At 41.1% G+C, this 19428-nt stretch overlaps 1 protein-coding gene across 4 annotated transcripts in view; it reads right to left on the bottom strand.

Moving 5' to 3' along the window:
• Window positions 1–19428, bottom strand: part of LOC140555960 (RNA-binding Raly-like protein) — a 189079-nt gene that overhangs the window by 88781 nt on the left and 80870 nt on the right. For all 4 annotated transcript variants that reach the window (XM_072679355.1, XM_072679357.1, XM_072679359.1 and 1 more), the window contains exon 2: window positions 8445–8718. In XM_072679355.1, the coding sequence (XP_072535456.1) occupies window positions 8445–8700 (256 nt within the window). In that variant the 5' untranslated portion in view covers window positions 8701–8718. The remainder of the gene's footprint in view (window positions 1–8444; window positions 8719–19428) is intronic.

Raw genomic sequence — 19428 nt, forward strand, 5'->3', positions numbered from 1 at the left:
GGCTAATGCACTACCATGTTAGAGCACTGGAGCCGGCTCTCTGCAGCTTGTGTACGGTTTGCTTCACTGACATCTGGAGTTTGAGGAGATACAGAAAAAGAGTGCATTTGCTTTCTGGCTAGTGTTCCGAAATGATTCTGTACGAGTGAAGGGCCCCAGCTGAATTCACCGTGAGTCACGGCCACGTTAATAAAACATGTCAGGTTGGTGGGATGAGGCGGAGTGGCAATCGGGAATTTATTTTCCTCGCTTCACTCCAAGTCATGATTTGCTCATCGACTGATGATTGCAGAATTGCCTTTGTGCAGCGCTGGAATGATCTGACCTTTACAATGAGGGAAACAGTTATGATTCCTTTGGCTATTCCGACCAGAGACATCATGCTCATGCTCTTTCACAACCCACTTTGCATAAAATATCCCTATCTCGATATGAAATTAAATTTATAAACATATCTACATAAAATACATAAAAAATATACACGCATTAGATATGCAGTATGTATGTCTGTAAAATATAATAATACATATGTTTTTTTGTTTTTCTCCAAGTCATTGTGGAGCATTTCTATTGGTCCATTCATCACAATGTAAAGAACAACTGCCGGAACATAATTATTATAGTAGAGGAGTATTGCCAATAGAATAGAGCTTTCTGGAGCAGATAAACATGAACCTATAGGCACCATGCCCAATGCCCTGCATTGAGCTGTGGAGCTGTGGAACTGTGTTCTCTGGAATAACGGCTGGTTCTCCATCTAATACGTTTCGGATGAAGTGGGGAGTTGAGAATGAGGTGGGGTGGTGATCACTCTTAGACACTACTGACACTTTACTTTAATACCAATATATGATTTATTCAGTATTCTCATCTGTCTGTCTCATTCCTTATTCTTTATAATAGCACTACCTTTTATCTCTGGTTGGTTACTTATGCATATTTTTTACATGTATTATTGTTATTTTTGTAATTAATGTATTGTAGTACTGTGTTGTATTGTGCAATTCCTACTGGCTGCTAAATTTCCTTCCAACATCCTGACCTCCCCAACGCTCCTGTCCCTGAATGCAATCAGAGCAGTCACAGCAATGTTTCAGAATCTATTAGAAAGCTATTCCTGGACAGCGGAGACAGTTACTCCAAAAAAGTAGAATAAACTATTTTTAATACCCTTGATTTCAGAAGAAACAATGAATGGGCAGGTGTCCCAACACTTTTGTCCATATGATATATGTAAGTATTTGCAGTGAGAACCTCAAACCTTATGGATCCTAACCTTAGGAACCAAATTCTATTTTTTTCACGCTTCGAGTTTGTCCATAGATTGTAATGGTGGGTTTGACAACAAAAACAGTTGAGTTACAGGCAGGTTTTTATGAAGCAACAAAAAGACAAATAAATCTCTCATATCTGATATTAGTGTGAAAACAGAGACGTGTCTGGGGATTGTTGGGGACTGAGTTTGGTTTAAAAAGATTTAATAAATAAGTAAATACAATTTCTTGCACCTTATCATCAGCAAGTGTCAGAGAGTATAAATATGTAACATCCGGCATGGCTCTCCGAGATGCTCCCAACGACTTCGAAAAAGGGAGCAAGCTGCACTTTATCGTGCCGGTGCAGAGCCATGGGTGATGCTATCTTCAGCGCTTGAGTAGATTCCATTAAACACAGCCCTGCTCTGTACATATAGCAAAGTGGACACATCTCTGGGACATGTGCAAAGAGGGAGAAGAAAAGAGAGAGAGAAAGGTAGAGAGAGGTACATGCCTGTACTGCTGAAAGCATTAGACTTCATCATTGTTCAGCCAGGAGAGCCTATCAGCATCCCCACATTAGCCTACAGGCCGCAGGCTTGTGCTGAGGGAGATTAGGAGAGAGGCCAGGATCATACATCTGTCTGTGTGCACCGCTGACAGTGCCCAGAGACAGAGCAGGAAGGAAAGGCTCCAGAGCGCAACGTGCTGAGCCCAGTCCCAGTCTTACACTTTCTCCAGCCCGGCCCCATTTCAGCAGAATTCACAGTCATGCAACACCCTGCACATTTGCAGTTTCTGCAGCCATATTCTGCATGGTCTACACTCTTAATTTACGGGCATATCATCAGTGGGCCACTGATATTAGGAAGTGCTATTTGGGATTTGTTAGTTTAACAAACAGAAAAAATAAATCAAAATATAATAAGCAGTGTGCTGATCTTCACCAATGGACCAGTGGTAGGGTTTCGGTACCTGGCATAAATGCTCAAATGCTCTGCAGTATAAATGCAGTGAAACACGGCATTTGGTTTCTTTGGCGTGACTAAGAACCATCCAAGCAACCTTTTTTAAGCCTTTCACAATTACACTGTATGGGCAAAAGTATTGGGACCCCTGCTTCTTTATTGTTCCTTCTGAAATCAAGGGTATTAAAAAGAGTTTATCCTGCTTTTGTTGGAGTAACTGTCTCTACTGTCCAGGGAAGAAGGCTTTCTACTACATTTTGGAGCATTGCTGATTGTATTGAGTGACCAGAACATTAGTGAGGCCAGGATATTGGATGATTACCACCCAAACTCATCCCAAACATATTGAATGGAGCACCAACCATCATTCCAGAGGACACAGTTCCACTGCTCCACAGCTCAATGCTGCAGGGCTTTATATCCCTCCAGCCCAGGCTTGGCTTTAGGCATAGTGCCAATAGGTTCACGTTTATCTGCTCCAGACAGTCCTATTCTATTGGTTCTGTCCTCTACATGGACTAGACAAGCTTTTGTGTGTTTGTGTGTGTGCAGTAGCACATCTGTATCAGCAATGTGTGCAACCTAAATTAGCTGAATGCATTTATTAGAAGGGGTGTCCACAAACATTTTGAAGTATAGTCTAGCATTTTCCATTTGGTGTGAATGAGGACAATGTGCTAATCTTCACCAGTGGACCAGAAGTCATAGTTATAAGGTTTCAGTACCTGGCCCAGCACTGTACTGTGTTCCAAGAAATATGGATATTGGGGCTTATTCACTAACCTTCCTCATTATAAGAGCAGAGCTGTGAACGGTTCTGCAGTTTAAAAATACATCATGGATTTGACAGATTTTCTAAAACTAATTTAAGAAAATTATTGGACAAAATATTATAAATGGCACCCAATTAAAGATGGGTGATATGGTAAAAAAAGACATATTCATGATACACAATATTAACTGCTATCTACATGATCGCAGACAAAATGCATTAGTAGGCACATATTCTTAAAAACTACTATTCAAATACTCTCCCATCCTAAGTGCAGTGATTTTATCCATCATGTGCTGAACTTTATCCAACTTAACCAGACAAATTACACTGTTTGCAATGAACTGTGCAGTTGACCAGTGCTCCTTCATCAAGCACTGATGATATCATATCAGCTGATGACTTGGAAAAGCATATTGTGTATTACGAAAACACAAAATTATCACGATACGATAAAATACTGTCATATTGCCCAGCCCAACTCCCAATGTCAGTTTTGTATAATCCATATCTTTCTTTATTGGATTAAAATTGCATATTGATGTTTGTCGCTATCGGATGGATATCTGCAGAATTTGCTGGACTGGAAACCAGTGGTCTGATCCGATCCTCTAACAGCAGGATTCTGTACTGCTCATTTATGTAAGCACCAGTTCTACCAAGATGAATTCGGTTTACACACAAGTGCACTTAGCCAATAAAGTGATTATAATTCCGATTCTCTTTCTGATTGAACGCTTGCAGAATAGAGGCATGGAAATATGGAGGCATGAAGACAACAGGCAAAGTAATAAAATGTAAAAAAAACTTGGATATTTTTTTCCTGCTCTGGTTCACATTCCCTGACTGACCTTGTCCATATATCTGCATCTCAGCAAACTCTCAATGGCTGCTCTTAATGAAGGTCTCGTGGCTGTATTCTGCATTATGTATAAGGAGCTGCCTTTCCACTTTCCGTTTCTGGGATTTGCATTCCAAGAAGAAAAACAGTTTCTTTCTCTTTTCCTCTAAAGCAAGTCGAGTGCATAATGAGACACCAGATAAAGGCTAAGTAATGTCTAGCACCTCCTTTTTTTAACCACATGCCTCTCTTGAGGTCACAGATGTGAGGCGGCGGAGTGTTTTTTGTTCCAACTCTCCTCGCTCTCCTGGGGCAGGCCAAAAGCAGCTGTTCACCACCCAGAGCAAATGCAGAGCCCAAACACTCTGCTGTTTTCTGTCTGTGGTTGCTGGTCACTGCAGGAGACGAGCGTTTTCAATTCAAGGCCTTGAAATGCGTGAGTCATGTATAGGGCTGGGTATTCAAACTCAATACCTTTGTGTTACTGACAGAATGACTTCATTTCATTGAATCACAAAGCTTTGAAAGATTACAGGCCATTCAACGGGTTTAATAATTCGCCAGTCGTCATTCTTATAAGCATCTGTGATCCAATAGGCATGACTGTTCTCAGGGGTGGGAGTTACCTTTTTCAATACATAGGTGCAAGCTATAGAAACTGGATGATGTCAGTAGAGTCTGAACATGGTAACCATGTAAAAACTATACATCGCACTGTTGCCATCGCACAGCAGACAACAGAGTTCAACCTCTGCATTTAACCCACCCAGGGAAATGAACACACACACACACACACACACACACACACACACACACACACACACACTTGTAAACTGGGGGCAGTGGCCAGCCAACACAACACCCAGGGAGCAATTGGGGGTTAGGTTCCTAGCTCAAGGGCACCTCAGCCTTGAATGTTGAGGGAACCGAAAACTCTGCTCTATGACTTCCCCCATCCCCACCTGCCGGTCCAGGGGATTGAACCAGCGACCTTCTGGTCCCAAACCTACTTCTCTAATCCTTTTATGGACTCAGTAATACTGCTGTGAAATTGCAAAGCTACCTCCACAGAGATCTGCTCCAATAGCCAATTATATTGCTATGGCTACTGTTCCATGCTGCACACCCGATTCCCCACTTTTCTGTAAGTTGCCCTTGTTCTTTAATAAACGAATAAACATAATTCAGTGTTTAGCCATAAACCTGCAACACAGCTTTTATTTATGCAGAGTTAAATACTAGCTAGCTGTAACCTGTTTTCTCAAAATCTGCATGCCAGTCTCATTTAGACTGGTTCATACTGGATGACTCCATGGAAATGAACCACATGCCATGATAGATGCTTCTGACTCTTTTTTAGTTCTGTTCTTAAGGCATCTTTTAAATATACATAATAGCTAGTGTATTACAAAAAATATTAATATATGTTAAGGCTTACTGTATCATTTACTGCATTTAAACTCCATTATAGCTTCATTCTAAAAAATAACAAAGACCAAATAAAAATGCTAAGTAACTGATTGCAAGGCATTTCTTTTAATTAACTGCATCTCAGTTTAGCCAACAATACAGTTTAAGTTGGGCCCCAAAAGCATTAGTAAATGAGCTGCAGCTAAAAGTTGAGAGAGTTTCAGACTATATTCCTCCCCCTCAATTTGTTTATTGTTCATTTACACCTAAAGGCCAAGCCATCCTCTATCATGTGGGGAAGCTTGGCTATTCTCAGACTCCTGACTTTACTTGAACTTGTTAGAAAGTTTCACACCACTCCAGAGCAGAACAGAAAGAGGTAAATTTACTCAGAACTGTGCTTTAGTATATTTTCTCAGCTCTGGAACTGCAGTATAACTGCCTGCTCATTATGTGTGAGGAGATCATCAGTTCATATCCCAGCAAGGGATTAGCACTCGTTGTCAAAAGCCTCCCAGTATGGGGACGTTGTGTGATAGGGGGAGTCGTAACCTGCAGATGGGAATACACAGTAAACAAATTGAGAGGAAGGAACACAGCTTAATAAATCTATATCAATATTTAAGCTATTTCAGCTGCAGCTCATTTACTAATGTTGTTGGGTTGGTTTGAGTTACTTTATTATTTTAACCCTTTCAAAAAAAAAAGGCCTATAGTCCGCTGGCAGGCCGAAAGTGTCATTGCAAACTTCTATTATCAGATAATAGCCCCACCAGTTTCTACAGGCGTTCATGTAGTTACTGTAATACTGAGTAATATGCCTTAGTGTGTAATAAGCCTTGGAGTGTTAACGGGTTAAGTTGGTCTGCCTTTAAAGTAAATGTTTTAAAATCTAGACTCGTAATAGGTGACAGTCTAAGTTTCATTCTGTTGTCATGTTGCTAATATCGGGGTTCCTGATTCCTGCAGCTTTCCCTCATTTCTGATTTATCACACCCACTCTTGGTTTGTTAGTTAGAACAATAATTATCCACATACTATTCAACAAGAAAGTGACAGCATTCTCTGTGATCACAAACACTGGCACAGTCCACATAACAATAACTGGAAACTGGCTATAATGCAGAGATGGACCTGGGGGACGCAGCAAAGCAAATTAGCCTAGGTATTGTTCATTTGATGCCATTTTCAAATGGTGACATCTACTCTCCAAAGCTATCATCACAATATTCCCAAAACATTGCAGCAACATACAAATAAGAAAAGTAAAAAAACACAACTTGAGACAGAACCCCTTTCCCCTTCACAGAAAAACACCTCAAATGCTCCTTTTCTTGTCAACAAATCACAATTGAAATCAAACCTGGGCCTGCATTAAAAGAGAGCTACAGGCACTTTGGGAGTCCCTCAAAGGGAACCAGGCGGTCCGTCACAATAAAAAACCTCTCTGAGGTGCAACATCATTCAAACGCTTGGAATCACCAGCCATGTTAACAATTTACATCAATATACAGCATCACTTTCATCTCAAGACCATATTCTTCTGTTCATTTTTATTTCCCGTATGTCATTTGAGCACAACAACTGCCAATTAAAACTCTGTCATTTTATGATTAATTGGATTAATTGACACTCACGCGTGTTTACTGTGTGAAACATCACTGATGCGCTATGTTGGAGGTCAGTGAGTGAAAGTCAGTAAAAGTAGCAGAAACTAGTGTACCGTTGGTATCTTTGGGGGCCTTGAAAGCAATACAACTGGAGAAGCAGAAGCAATGTAAAAGAATATCATATGAGGACAAACTCAGCATTAGATTAGTGATCCTCGAACTACATTGATCCAAACGACCTGGCTGCTAAAAGTTGGAATCCTTGCTGCCTTCAACCTCGTACATGGATATTAACACCTATCTTGTTTACAGCATAAGTATGTTTACCTGTGAACAGTTTGGAAACTATGAATCCCTGAAACCCAATAACTTGATTTTCTATTTCTACTGAATAACTGCAACAACACAGTCCTAACAGCAAAGAAACATCTTTGCACCTAACAGAATGTGCCCATTTCTGCAGCCCTGCCTGGGTGTGTTAGTAGGGTGGCTAATCCAAAACAATGCATGTGTATAACGTTAAAGTTTATTTCACCACAGCTGTGCTGTTATTTTACTATAACACATGACTTTTGAGTGTTCTATTACTTTTATACAACAGTTTGGAAAATAAATAAAGTAATAGATACACAAATTGAGCTGTGAGCAGCATTTGATTATTTTCAATTAAGGCATTTGGCAGATGCTCTTATCCAGAGCGGCTAACAAAAGTGCTTCACTGTTTACTCAGAGAATACCTTTTGCTAGTTTGTATAGACTGGGATCCATAAGATACATCTAAGCTTAGATACTACTGAATACAAATATCTGAAAGACAGCGAGTGACTCTGCCGTTTGGACACCCAGGGGATGTTCGTTCCACTACTTTGGTGCCAGGACAGTTATGGGTAAATTGACATTATTGACATGATCATTGCATTGATTCATCCTCACCTCACTGCATGACTATGCTTCTGACTGATTAACTTCACGGACTTCATCATTCTCACTCACATTTTCATTTTGTATGGCTTAAAGCCACATTTACTTTTTCTTTCTAAATTCAGATTAGTTTTATTGTTGTTTTTATCCCTGTTTTGATTTTTATTATGATCCAGTGTTGACCTGAGGAGAATGGGTTCCCATTTTGAGTCTTGGTTCCTCTCAAGGTTTCTTCCTCTCAACCCAAGGGAGTCAAAAGAGCCAAAAGAGGCTTGGGCCCGGATCTCTGTAAAGCTTTGTGACAACAATCGTTGTAAAAAGCCAATAGAAATAAAACTGAATTGAACTTATTAAGAATTAAGAAATATTTTACTTTTTTCATATGCTCAAATTCTACACTTTTTGCCATGAAAGTAGCGGGGGTTTTATTTTCATGTAACATAATTTTTTTGAAAGTATGAAATTCATAGCCCAAACAATGTGTTTAACAATGTAACTAAGAGGTGCTTTACAATCTAACTGGGTGGGACTGAGTGCAGTTTCAAGAACATCAGCATCCTTTCGAATATGCATCTGCAACCAAGAGTTTTTATATTACTGATTCCAAGCCCCTGAATGGTGATTCCAAGCATCTGAGCAGCATTATAAAAAGAGAGAGAGACTCACCCAATGGCTGTCCAGCTATGATCCTGGCATTTTCTCCAGCAACGGCGGCCCGAGCGTTGCGTTCGCTCATGTATTGGACGAAGGCATAGCCCTTGTGCACGGAACAGCCCACAATCTTGCCATACTTGGCAAAGATGACCTCGATGTCGGTCTTCTTGACGATGGCTGTGTTGAGGTTGCCGATGAAGACTCTGGAGTTGAGGGAGCGGGGGTCATTCTTGTTGGTCACGTTGCTGGTCTGACTCTTACCAGTCATTCTCTTCTGCTGGCTCTCCTGAAGTACACACACAGGAGCACGCATGCTTAGAGATTAGACCAACACTAACCACAGAAAAAAAGTGTTCAGTGTCCTTTAAGAAATCCTGACAACTACTGCTTTCACCTGCTGTGTCCTTGATGAAAACTAGTTGCAGTTTAAATGAATATATGTGGGTTAAATAGCAATTAAAAACTGATCAGTATCAGAATGGAAAAATCTTCTGGGAGCTGAGTGGCTCACACTGTGTGGGAGTTGTTTGAGATGACTCATTATCACTGCATATTGTACATGTAGCCTCTTGTTGTAACACTTCTCTGTATTTCTTCCAGGTCACTGAATTCAGTACTGTCGTTGATAATGATAGTCCTCTGCTTTGCAAGTTAGTTTCTGGACCCACTGAACATTTATCTCTTGATTCTTTTATGAAATACAAGGTCATTTGGTAAATAATTGGTCCGATTGACCTCTCTATGCTTCGCCCACAAATGAGATCTTTCTTAGCAACTTTTCAAGGTTTTACAGAATATAAATGTTGAAAGAAATCACGTTAAACATGCAGAGACTTTTTTGATTGGCTAGTCCAGTCAAGTAGCATAAAGAAACTGGAACGTAGCATTTTAACTAGAGCAGCAAAAAATAATATTCATTATCAAGGACATTGATAATTAAAATGTTTGCAGTGAATCAAGTTATCAATTAGTTGGCTTGATGACATTTGTGTGTTTAAACCAATTATTTACCAGTTATGAACCAATAATAGAAAAAGTCATCAGTTGTAGCCATAATTAAAATACTTTTAAAGGACTAAAGTCTGACACGCTCTCATATCTAAAAACAATCTGTCATTACTCACAGATGATTTTGCAAAGACTGAGAGTCTGGCATGGTCACTATTTGCAGAACTGCAACTGGATTTCATTTCTGATTTTTTCCCATAATTGTCAACAGAAACTGTTAAAGAATGGAGCAGAAACAGAAGCAGCTTTTGGCCACAATGGCCCTGGTTTGTGCAACTGTTTGTTCAGAAATGCTCTCTCCCCTAAAAACCTTTGCAGCAGAATGTGACCAGAGATGTTCCTGTAGCCGATTTGATGCTTCCTGTTTAAAGCCAGAGAGAGCTCACCTATCGGTTATTTACAATGTCCATGACACAGTTTTGTTTGGCATGAGCCAAGACTAAAAACGTATGATTAAAAAGGTAAAAGTGCCCGTATCTGTCACTGTACTATGTACAGTGAAATGTGTCCGCCGCATTTGACCCATCTGTGGTAGTGAACAAACACACACACACTAGTGAACTAGGGGCAGTGAGCACACACACACAGAGAAGTGGGCATCCAACTTCAGCACCTGGGGGTGCAGAGAGGGTGAAGGGCCTTACTCAAGGGCCCAACAGTGGCAGCTTGCAGAGCCCGGGTATCAAACCCACAACCCTGTCATCAATAGCCTGGAGCTCTAACCGCTGAGCCACCACCTCCCACAATAATAACCCTTCTGCAGGAACATCAAGACAAGAAACAAATTAAGGTTATCCTGACCACCTTACATCAAATGATCGAGATGACGGGAGTGAGCTGCAACTCTAGCAAGATTCACATGATTTTATTCCAACACTGGAAATTTGTCTGCGACAGTAAAAAGTCATGGGGTATAAAGCCAGCATTAACCTACTATTAAAAGCATGATGTCTCCATGCTATGTCATATATTTATCTGTAAATAATATTCCAATAATGTCTGGTTTATTTTATGTGTAAAATGTAATTGTACTACGCAAATGTTCTATAGCTCCACATAATATAGTTTTCTAATATTTTCTCTGTTCTCTTAACAGAAAAAAATGTTACAACAAGTTACGCCCATGTTAAAGCATTGGCTTGGATATGTTAAATGCTATTAAAATGATTTTGTTAAACTCACCATGATTGTAGTTTGTGTTTTGATTTACCAGTACAATTCCTTTGATGGAAGTAAACCTGTGGTTTCAGCTTTTAGCTCAGGAGGTGTTCTGGGTTCTCTATTAGAAACCTTGTGAGGTTGTACTCCTGGACCTTTTACTGTTTGTTCATTATAACATGGATTTTCCTCTTTATTTTTTTCCTCTTTATTTATTTTACATTTTTTTTAGTGTAACTTCTATTGCTAAATATTTCAATGATTTTTTTATTAATTTATGAATATGTAAATGATTAATGTCATTTGAATGTATTGAATGTACATCATTAATGTCTCTGAATGTATTGCTGCCAAGATGTTACGATAAACCGATAACTTGCTTTGTAGCAACTATAAAAGATCACTCCACTTTCTCATCAGCTTGAACAGAGGTTTTTCCCATCAATCTGTAAAGCTTGTCCAACCTAGCAACAGTTGCTGTCAAAGACTTGTGGGCAGAACATGGAAAGGTAATAATTATATCAGGAGCGCTGTTATTTTAAAGCCTATCTTTATGTTTCTAAGTAGTCCTCGAAGCTTGAAAAGTTTGTACTTCTAAAAGACTTCTACTTTTATTTTTTGGTCCTTTCTAGGAAATGTCCATTACAATTGAAACCTCCATCATATCCTCTTATCCATCACAGATTTGTTACTCGCAGCCTACAAACTGCACCGTCTTTTGAAACAGCCCTGCTGCCCTGCTGCCTGCCCCATCACTACAGTAGATTCAGAGTGGCAGCACATCTGTTAGTCATCAACGAAAGGCCTCAGAAAGAGATAGATACAGATATAGAGAGGTGTAAAAGTTTATGTCAGGCTGAAAGCACTCTTCCCCTTGCTTTCTTACTGTTGCTGAGTGTTCACAGCAAGCAGAGACCACGATGGTAAACCCCTGCTATGAGCTGACAGCTAACCTCCCATTGGGTGTCATCCAAACCCCCCACACACACGCGCACTGTAAATGTACTCTGACTGTTATTGTCAGAGGCAAAAATGCATTATGCTGCTTTTTTTTAGTGTCAACAACCCATTCTTTTAAAAAGTAGAGGAAACACACACACACACACACACACACACTTATCTTTATCCCTTATTAGAATGTGAAGTCAGGCATATGTCCCATATGTATTACTGTTGTTATAAAACACACATTTTCACATCATAGTGTAAAAACAAAACAGTAAAATGATCCAATTTGGTTAAATTCTGATATTATTCAGTTTGTTATTTAATAGACAGTTAACCACATATTTCTATATAACTTGTTACTGGCTGTATAGTGAAGTTTTACAGTGACTCCTTCAGTAAAGATTTAAAGTATTTTATAATTATTATTGTAGCAGAATTGTTGTGTTGGTTTAGTTATCTGTCAGCCTGAACACAGGCACAACCAACAAGCATTGCAATGTATTTAGCATTGGCTACTGTTTAGCTTGTAAGTAAATTGCCTTATAACGGAAGGACACACCAGACTACATATTTCATGCAAATTGGGGAGTTGGAGATGAGCTGGGAAGTTGGGGTTAATGTGGGGTGGTGATCATCCAACATCCTGACCTCACAGCAATTCTCCTCCAAAACCTAGTAGAAAGTCTTTCTTGCTGGAGAATAGAAACAGTTACTCCAAACAAAGCAGGATAAACTCTTTTTAATTCCCTTGATTTCAAAGGAAACAAGATACAAGCAGGTGCTCCAATACTTTTGTCCACATAGTGTATTTCTGTTGGTTAATTTTTAATGATATTTGATCTATGTGTAGTCCTGTGTTCAATATATTACTGTCTGATGCATCAGATTTTTCAATGAGGCGAACTGGGTTTCACACGCTTCCCTTTTTTATTTGATTGAACTGCGGCTTTTAAGTCAAAGCAGCTGTATCATTGATTGCTGAAGTTGTTTTCATAACACCCTATAGCTAATCTTGATCCTAAACCTTATAAAAATAGTTCAGTCCATTCTGAAAAAGAAAAAAGTCAATTTTGTTTGTGCTTTCTCTGGTTTTCCATATAATCAGAAAGTTTTCCTGCTGAAAACTCCATTAATTAACGTCACTGACAAATGCTGCTCTGAACTCATTTAACCTAGAGAGAGAATTCACTCTCAGTGTCCTCTCCTTCAACCGCATAACCCTTCTCCATACAACGTAAAGTCTCCTTTAAGAATTCACCTTCAGATTTACATCATCTAATAAAACATGATCTGGGTTTTTTTTTTTATCACTGACCCGCTGCCCTGTCCCTGAGACACAGAGATTATACCTATTTAGCTTTTACATTTAATGCTTGAATAATGGACCCAATACCAAGTAAATAGGATTAGTTGCCAAGGTAACGCACATGCTGTAGAAATGCTATTGGCTGTGCACTCACAAGCTCAGTCACTCATGGAGACAGAAATTGAAAAATAAAATTTGCCCCGTTGTCCGCACTCTGTCCGCCGCCTCCAGCTCGCACTGTAGTGATCTCTCTCTCTCTCTCTCTCTCTCTCTCTCTCTCTCTCTCTCTCCCCCCTCCCTTTTTCACTCTGCTGTGTGCAACCCCTGAGGATTACTCCCATCAACACAAATGACCCTTTTACACTGTTAGCCGTATATACGTTTCATCAGATTACCACTAACACACACACAGATGCACACGCACACACACACACACACACACATGCACACATTCACTTGTTTTTATACACTACAGAGACAAATATTTAATTCCTATCTATCTATTGTATGTATCTATAATAAATAGCATGTAGTATATGTGTGTGTACATGTAATAATATGGCCCATATATGATTTATTTGCAATCTTAGCAATACTTGTTCTATATAGTACCAAAAGAAAAACATCTGTCTTTTAAACAGGGGTGTCCAGATCTGATCCAGTGGTCAGGATCAGGGGGGGTCCAGGCATATTTTAATGGATCAGGTTTTGGCTATTTTGTTTTTAACCACAATGTTCCGAGTGCAATCTTGTGTCCTCAAGGCTTCGTTAACTGACATTATGGTGGACATTCTCAGAAGGTAAATAAAAGATTAGTAAATTATGAAAAGTATAATTATAAAAGTAATTATAAGATATTTAACACACTATAAAACAGTCATTTTAAGAAAAGTCTCTACTAAACTAAGTCAATCGGTCCAGAATCTCTAATTATAGAGACTGCTGTTAATAATTAAGGGATTTTAAGAGATTTTAAGAGAATCAGGGGCATAATAACCTGATTGGGACATCTCCATTGACAGCAAAAGCTCCATTTTTAAAAGGTCCTCTAAAGAATCATATACAGGTGGTTGTCCATCATGGAGAATACTCATTTAAGCACTTTTTGTAGTTTTATTTATACTATATTTTAATATTCTACATTTTATAAGCATTGCCCTCATAAAACGATCCATCGTAAACCTTGTTTTTAAAGATGTATAAAGTATCCATATGTAATATGTAGCATACATACATTGCATAAGCTGTATGTAATGTATGTATTTCGTGTATTTTGAAATACATTTTCATGTTTTTCATGTGTGTAATAAGACTTTTCTAGTCCTTATCATAACGTAATCCTACAATTACCCCGAATAAAACAAAAGGGCTCTCTCAGTTTCGGAAATGTATTGAATATGAAAACATATTTTATTATTTATAAGTGTATTATTACATGAATAATAGCAGTGGACTTAATATTAGAGCCTGGTGGCCTGTAAACCTACAATTAACACATGATTTGTATGTGGATTGTATTTGGATCTACTTCTGTTTACACTTGTCATTAGTGTGTCTCCAGTGTGGACAGATAAGATCCGATTTCACTCTCCTGCATAAAAACCTCACCAACACCGACATCATTACTGTTTAACAGTTTCTCATCAAAACCTCTAAAAATAGTTTAGTGGAACGGTAGAGGTTCTACACCGCAGTGGAATATTAAATGGTTCTTGTATTCCCACAACAGAATCAAAAAATGTGACTGGCTATTTAAACTATGTGCAAGAATACACCCCATAACACCCACAGTGGAATAGAGGGAAATAGAGAGAGAGAGAAAGAGAAAGAAGCCAAGATTTCCTCTTGCCTAATGTAATCCGATCCCAAAAAACATCCGACTGAGATCCGACTCTGACCACCTGTGAGTGTTCTTTGAGTTATCTGATCGTAATCTGATCACAAAGCACTGTGAGGGCGTTTACTACTGGCTTTCCATATGGACAAGTAAAATCCGAGCGTGATCGGATCTCCAAAAATGCATGTTAATGTCAGGTAAGCAGGCTCCAGTGTACTCCATCGTCTTGAAGTGGTTGCACTGGAGATAAATGCGTTAGACATTTGTTAGCACACTGTGGTTCAAAGGTTTCTTCCAGGCTCATCCGGTAGCTAATTCCTCTCTGATATCCACAGTGACGCTCATGTCAAACCTCTGCAAGCACAGCTCACTCTGCTGCTGCCAGAGACACTGAACGAGGGTTGTTTATTGTGACAAGCATTAGAGAGAATGTGTGTGTGTGTGTGTGTGTGTGTGTGTGTGAGAGAGAGAGAGAGAGACAATGTGTCTTACAGGCACCTGAAAGCTGAGAAAGTTATTACAGCTGTTCAGAAGCGTGGGTAGGACAAGGAGCAAAAGAGCTTTAATGCACTTTAATGTCTGCTGTGTGTTTCTAAATACGTACAAGTTTATTCACACACACACACACACACACACAAACACATAAATGCGCATGAACATGGGCAATTGTATATACTTTTTTCATATAAAAGCTCAGGTGGCACTATACTACCTTTTCCACTTTAGTGTCAATGCTGAGGTACACTATGTTAACAAAAGTATTGGGACACTTGCTCATTCATTGTTTCTTCTAAAATCAAGGGTACTTCAACCTGCTTTTAATGGAGTAACTGTCTCTGCTGTCTAGGAAAGTGTTTCTAATATATTTTGAAGCATTAATGTGAGGATTCGATTGAATTCAGCCACCAGAACGTTAGTGAGGTCAGGGGATTGGATGATCACCACACACACCTCATCCCAGTACTCCACAAGTCATTCCTGTAGTATTGGATGGACCAATATATATATATATATTGGTCAAACTAGATTTGCACTGCAGGGCCTCAATATTTATATCGGCATGGTCATTTAGGAGGCCACTGGACCACTTGCACATCCTTCTTTTCTCCTTCTCTTTTTGCTCAGCTTTTCTCTGATTCAATGGAGTTGAGCAGTGCAATAAGCGACTCACTGTTATTTAGGACCTCGTACTGACACGCGTATTGATGGCAGTGGACAGAGAGGTGAGAACATTCGCAAATCAGTGGAGATGTGTTAAACTGCCTCTCTCATCAGATAAATCACTTTTGTGGAGCACTTGTGTGACAGCATCCTCACACCCTCCTCACACCGCCCCTCTGTGTTTCATGTCAGGTGTTCAGCGCGAGGGGCTATTGGCTGAAGTTAACTGATTTCATCTCTGCCTGCGGCCTCTGCAGTTTTTCTTAATTTACGACTCCTTGTAATTCCACGTGCCCAGAACATCATCAACATGGCAGAAGGTGTCTCTCTTGCCCTGAGGTAAAAAGACCTCTTCCTGCCCTCGAGCAGAAGGATCCTCTGCCTGAAAGAGCAGAAAGAGCTTGTCCCTGCCCTCACACAGAAGTAGCCTCTCTTTGCCCTTAGGCATAAGGAGCCTTTCCCCACCCTCGGGCGGAAATAGCCTCTCCCTGTCCTCAGGAGTAAGGAGTCTCTCCCTGCCCTCGGGCGGAAATAGCCTCTCCCTGTCCTCAGGAGTAAGGAGTCTCTCCCTGCCCTCAGGGGGAAAGAGCCTCTCCCTGCCCTGAGGAGTAAGGAGCCTCTCCCTGCCCTCAGGAGTAAGGAGCATCTCCCTCTCACCAGGCAGAAGGAGTATCTCCCTCTCCTCAGGCAGAAGGAGCTTCTCCCTCTCCTCAGGCAGAAGGAGCTTCTCCCTCTCCTCAGGCAGAAGGAGCATCTTCCTCTCCTCAGGCAGAAGGAGCATCTCCCTCTCCTCAGGCAGAAGGAGCTTCTCCCTCTCCTCAGGCAGAAGGAGCTTCTCCCTCTCCTCAGGCAGAAGGAGCATCTCCCTCTCATCAGGCAGAAAGAGCATCTCCCTCTCCTCAGGCAGAAGGAGCATCTTCCTCTCCTCAGGCAGAAGGAGCATCTCCCTCTCCTCAGGCAGAAGGAGCATCTCCCTCTCCTTAGGCAGAAGGAGCATCTCACTCTCCTCAGGCAGAAGGAGTATCTCCCTCTCCTCAGGCTGAAGGAGCATCTCCCATTCGTCAGGCAGAAGGAGTATCTCCCTCTCCTCAGGCAGAAGGAGCATCTCTCTGCCCTCAGGCAGAAGAAGTCTCTCCCTGACCTCATGTGGAGTTTTGGATTATGCTGAGTGGAGAAAAGAAGAAGACAGCTATGCAAAGAGGAATAGGATGTTAGAACGACGTGATAATCAAACTGTGCCCTCAATAATGCTCAAGAGAAGCACACAACACTCATCCGCCTGTTTCACCTCTCTTCCTGCAGTTTTTACATCCTGTACAGAAGTACCATGACTTTGCCTTTTCCTCTTATAAGCTTCTGGTATTCCCTGGTTGTAACCCTGCTGAGCAACAGACTGAAGTAAATATCTGTTCAAATTAGTGCTCACAGAAGTTCATCGCCCAAGGTGCCCCATGTTGCCCAAATCAGCTTGAGCTCCACTAGTGTTTCCTACAGTTCATTTATCTCCCTTCTATCTTTAATTTTTAGCACAAGATGTAATGAGATGATGGCCTAAGCCAACTGCACCACCTACATTCTTCTGTGTCTGTTTTTTGTGCTCGGTATGGTTTGTAAGTTTTTGAAGTTATATAAGTAAATCAGTTCCACTTTTTATCACTATGTTTCCAAAAACACGAGAGACTAGGATACATATGCACTCACTGGGACCTGTACACTTTCTTATTCCTGCGATGATCCAGTCAGCCAATCATGTGGCAGCAGTGCAGTGCAGTCATGCAGATGTGGGTCAGGAGCTTCAGGTAATGTTCACATCATCAATCATCAAAATGGTGACACAGAATCTCAGTGATTTTGAGTGTGGCATGGTTTTTGGTGCCAGAAGGGCTGGTTTGAGTATTTCTAGCACTGCTGAGCTCCTGTAAGACTTTACTGCTTACTCAGAATGGTGTTATAAAGAAAAGACATCCAGTGAGCAACAGTTCTGCACACAAAAAGGCCTTGTTGTTCCGAGATAGCACTGAGGTCCATTTCTGTCACCCAAGAACAGAGAAGTGAGGCTGCAGTGGACAGCAAAACTGGACAGCTGAAAATGAAAGAAGCTTGGTCTGATGAATGTAGATTTCTACAAAGGCTCACAGATGGTAGGGTTAAGAATTTAACACCAACAGCATGAATCCATGAGCTAAACTTGCTCTGTGTTAACAGTCCAGGCTAGTGCAGGTGGTATAATGGTCTGGGGAGTGTTTCATTGTATCACTTTGGGCTTGTTAATACCAGTCAATCATTGCTTGAGTATCATTGCTGACCATGTCCATCCCATCAGGTGCCTTCCCAGTCACTGGATCTGAGTCCAATAGAACAGCTTTGGGATGTGGTAGAATGAGAGATTCGCAGCTTGAATGTGATCCTGAAAAATCTGCTAGAATACGGGCAGCTCTCAGTAAGATGTCCTGCCTCACGGTGCAATGGTCAGCATGTCTTCTGACATTTGAATCGTCCACCTTCAAGACCATGGAGAGTATATTCAATCAGTTCAAACCTTGGAGTGCCAACACTTATTTATGCCTTTAAGTACTGGCTGCATCCATTACACAGCAGACACCTTTCAAGGCCTAACTGACAAGTGGATATGCACAGTATGCCAACCAATCGATAGAGTGACACAACGCATCCTCTACTCTGCATGAGCGGGCTGAAAGATGGCGTCCACAGCCAGGCACTGCGTAAACGATGCTAAAAGATGAAGTGATGAAGTGAGAGCAGTGTGTGTGTCTGTCTGGAACTTCCAGCAGGCACACAGCAATGTGCTCTCAGAGAGCTGGTGCATTGTAAAGCAGTGCAGCTTTGGCCCTGGGAGCGAGCGCAACTGTAATGAATAGCGACACGCTAGAGAGGCTACTTAAAAGGCAGACGTCAGGCGTGTAAAGAGCCTTGCCCGGGCCTTCATTAACATGTTCTTGCGATGTCCTTCATTGCACTTCCTGTGTAATTTTCACCTCCATGAGCACGCTTGCGCCACCCCACAAGCAGAGAGGCAGCACCAGTCAGAGGAAGGTGGCAATCAGCCCCACAAAGCCGCTCAATCAAACAGAAAGCGCGGAGTGCAGCCCATTCCCCCTCCGTGAAGTGTCAGGTGGAGGCACTGCGGACGCACGTTGGTCTGAGATGTGGTGCTTAAAGATGTCATGCTATTAAAGGCAAAAAGGCCCCTAAGAGCCCTCTCTGAGCCCTGCCACCTCCTGATTCATGATCACAATCTGCTGGCAAAGTTAGAATAATGGGAATAACCACACTGCGGTTCACAGACGTTATGTGCAGTGTGTGTGTGTATGTGTGTGTGCGCTAGCCTCCCACAGAAGAACCTTTTGGAACAACATTGCCTTATCACAGATCCTCATTCATCTCCCTGGTGCATCGGCTTAGTCTCTGCCGGCAGCGGGCTCTCCCCTCACCTCAAGCAAATTTCATTTCACTAGAAAATTGCTTCTTGTTCGTGGCAACCCTCTTCTCCTCCTACTCTTCTGCCTTCTCTGTTCTCTAGCCCCACACTAAATTCCACACTCATCGTAGCGCCTCCA

This window comes from Salminus brasiliensis, chromosome 5 (assembly GCF_030463535.1).
Source record: "Salminus brasiliensis chromosome 5, fSalBra1.hap2, whole genome shotgun sequence".
Lineage (NCBI taxonomy): Eukaryota > Metazoa > Chordata > Actinopteri > Characiformes > Bryconidae > Salminus > Salminus brasiliensis.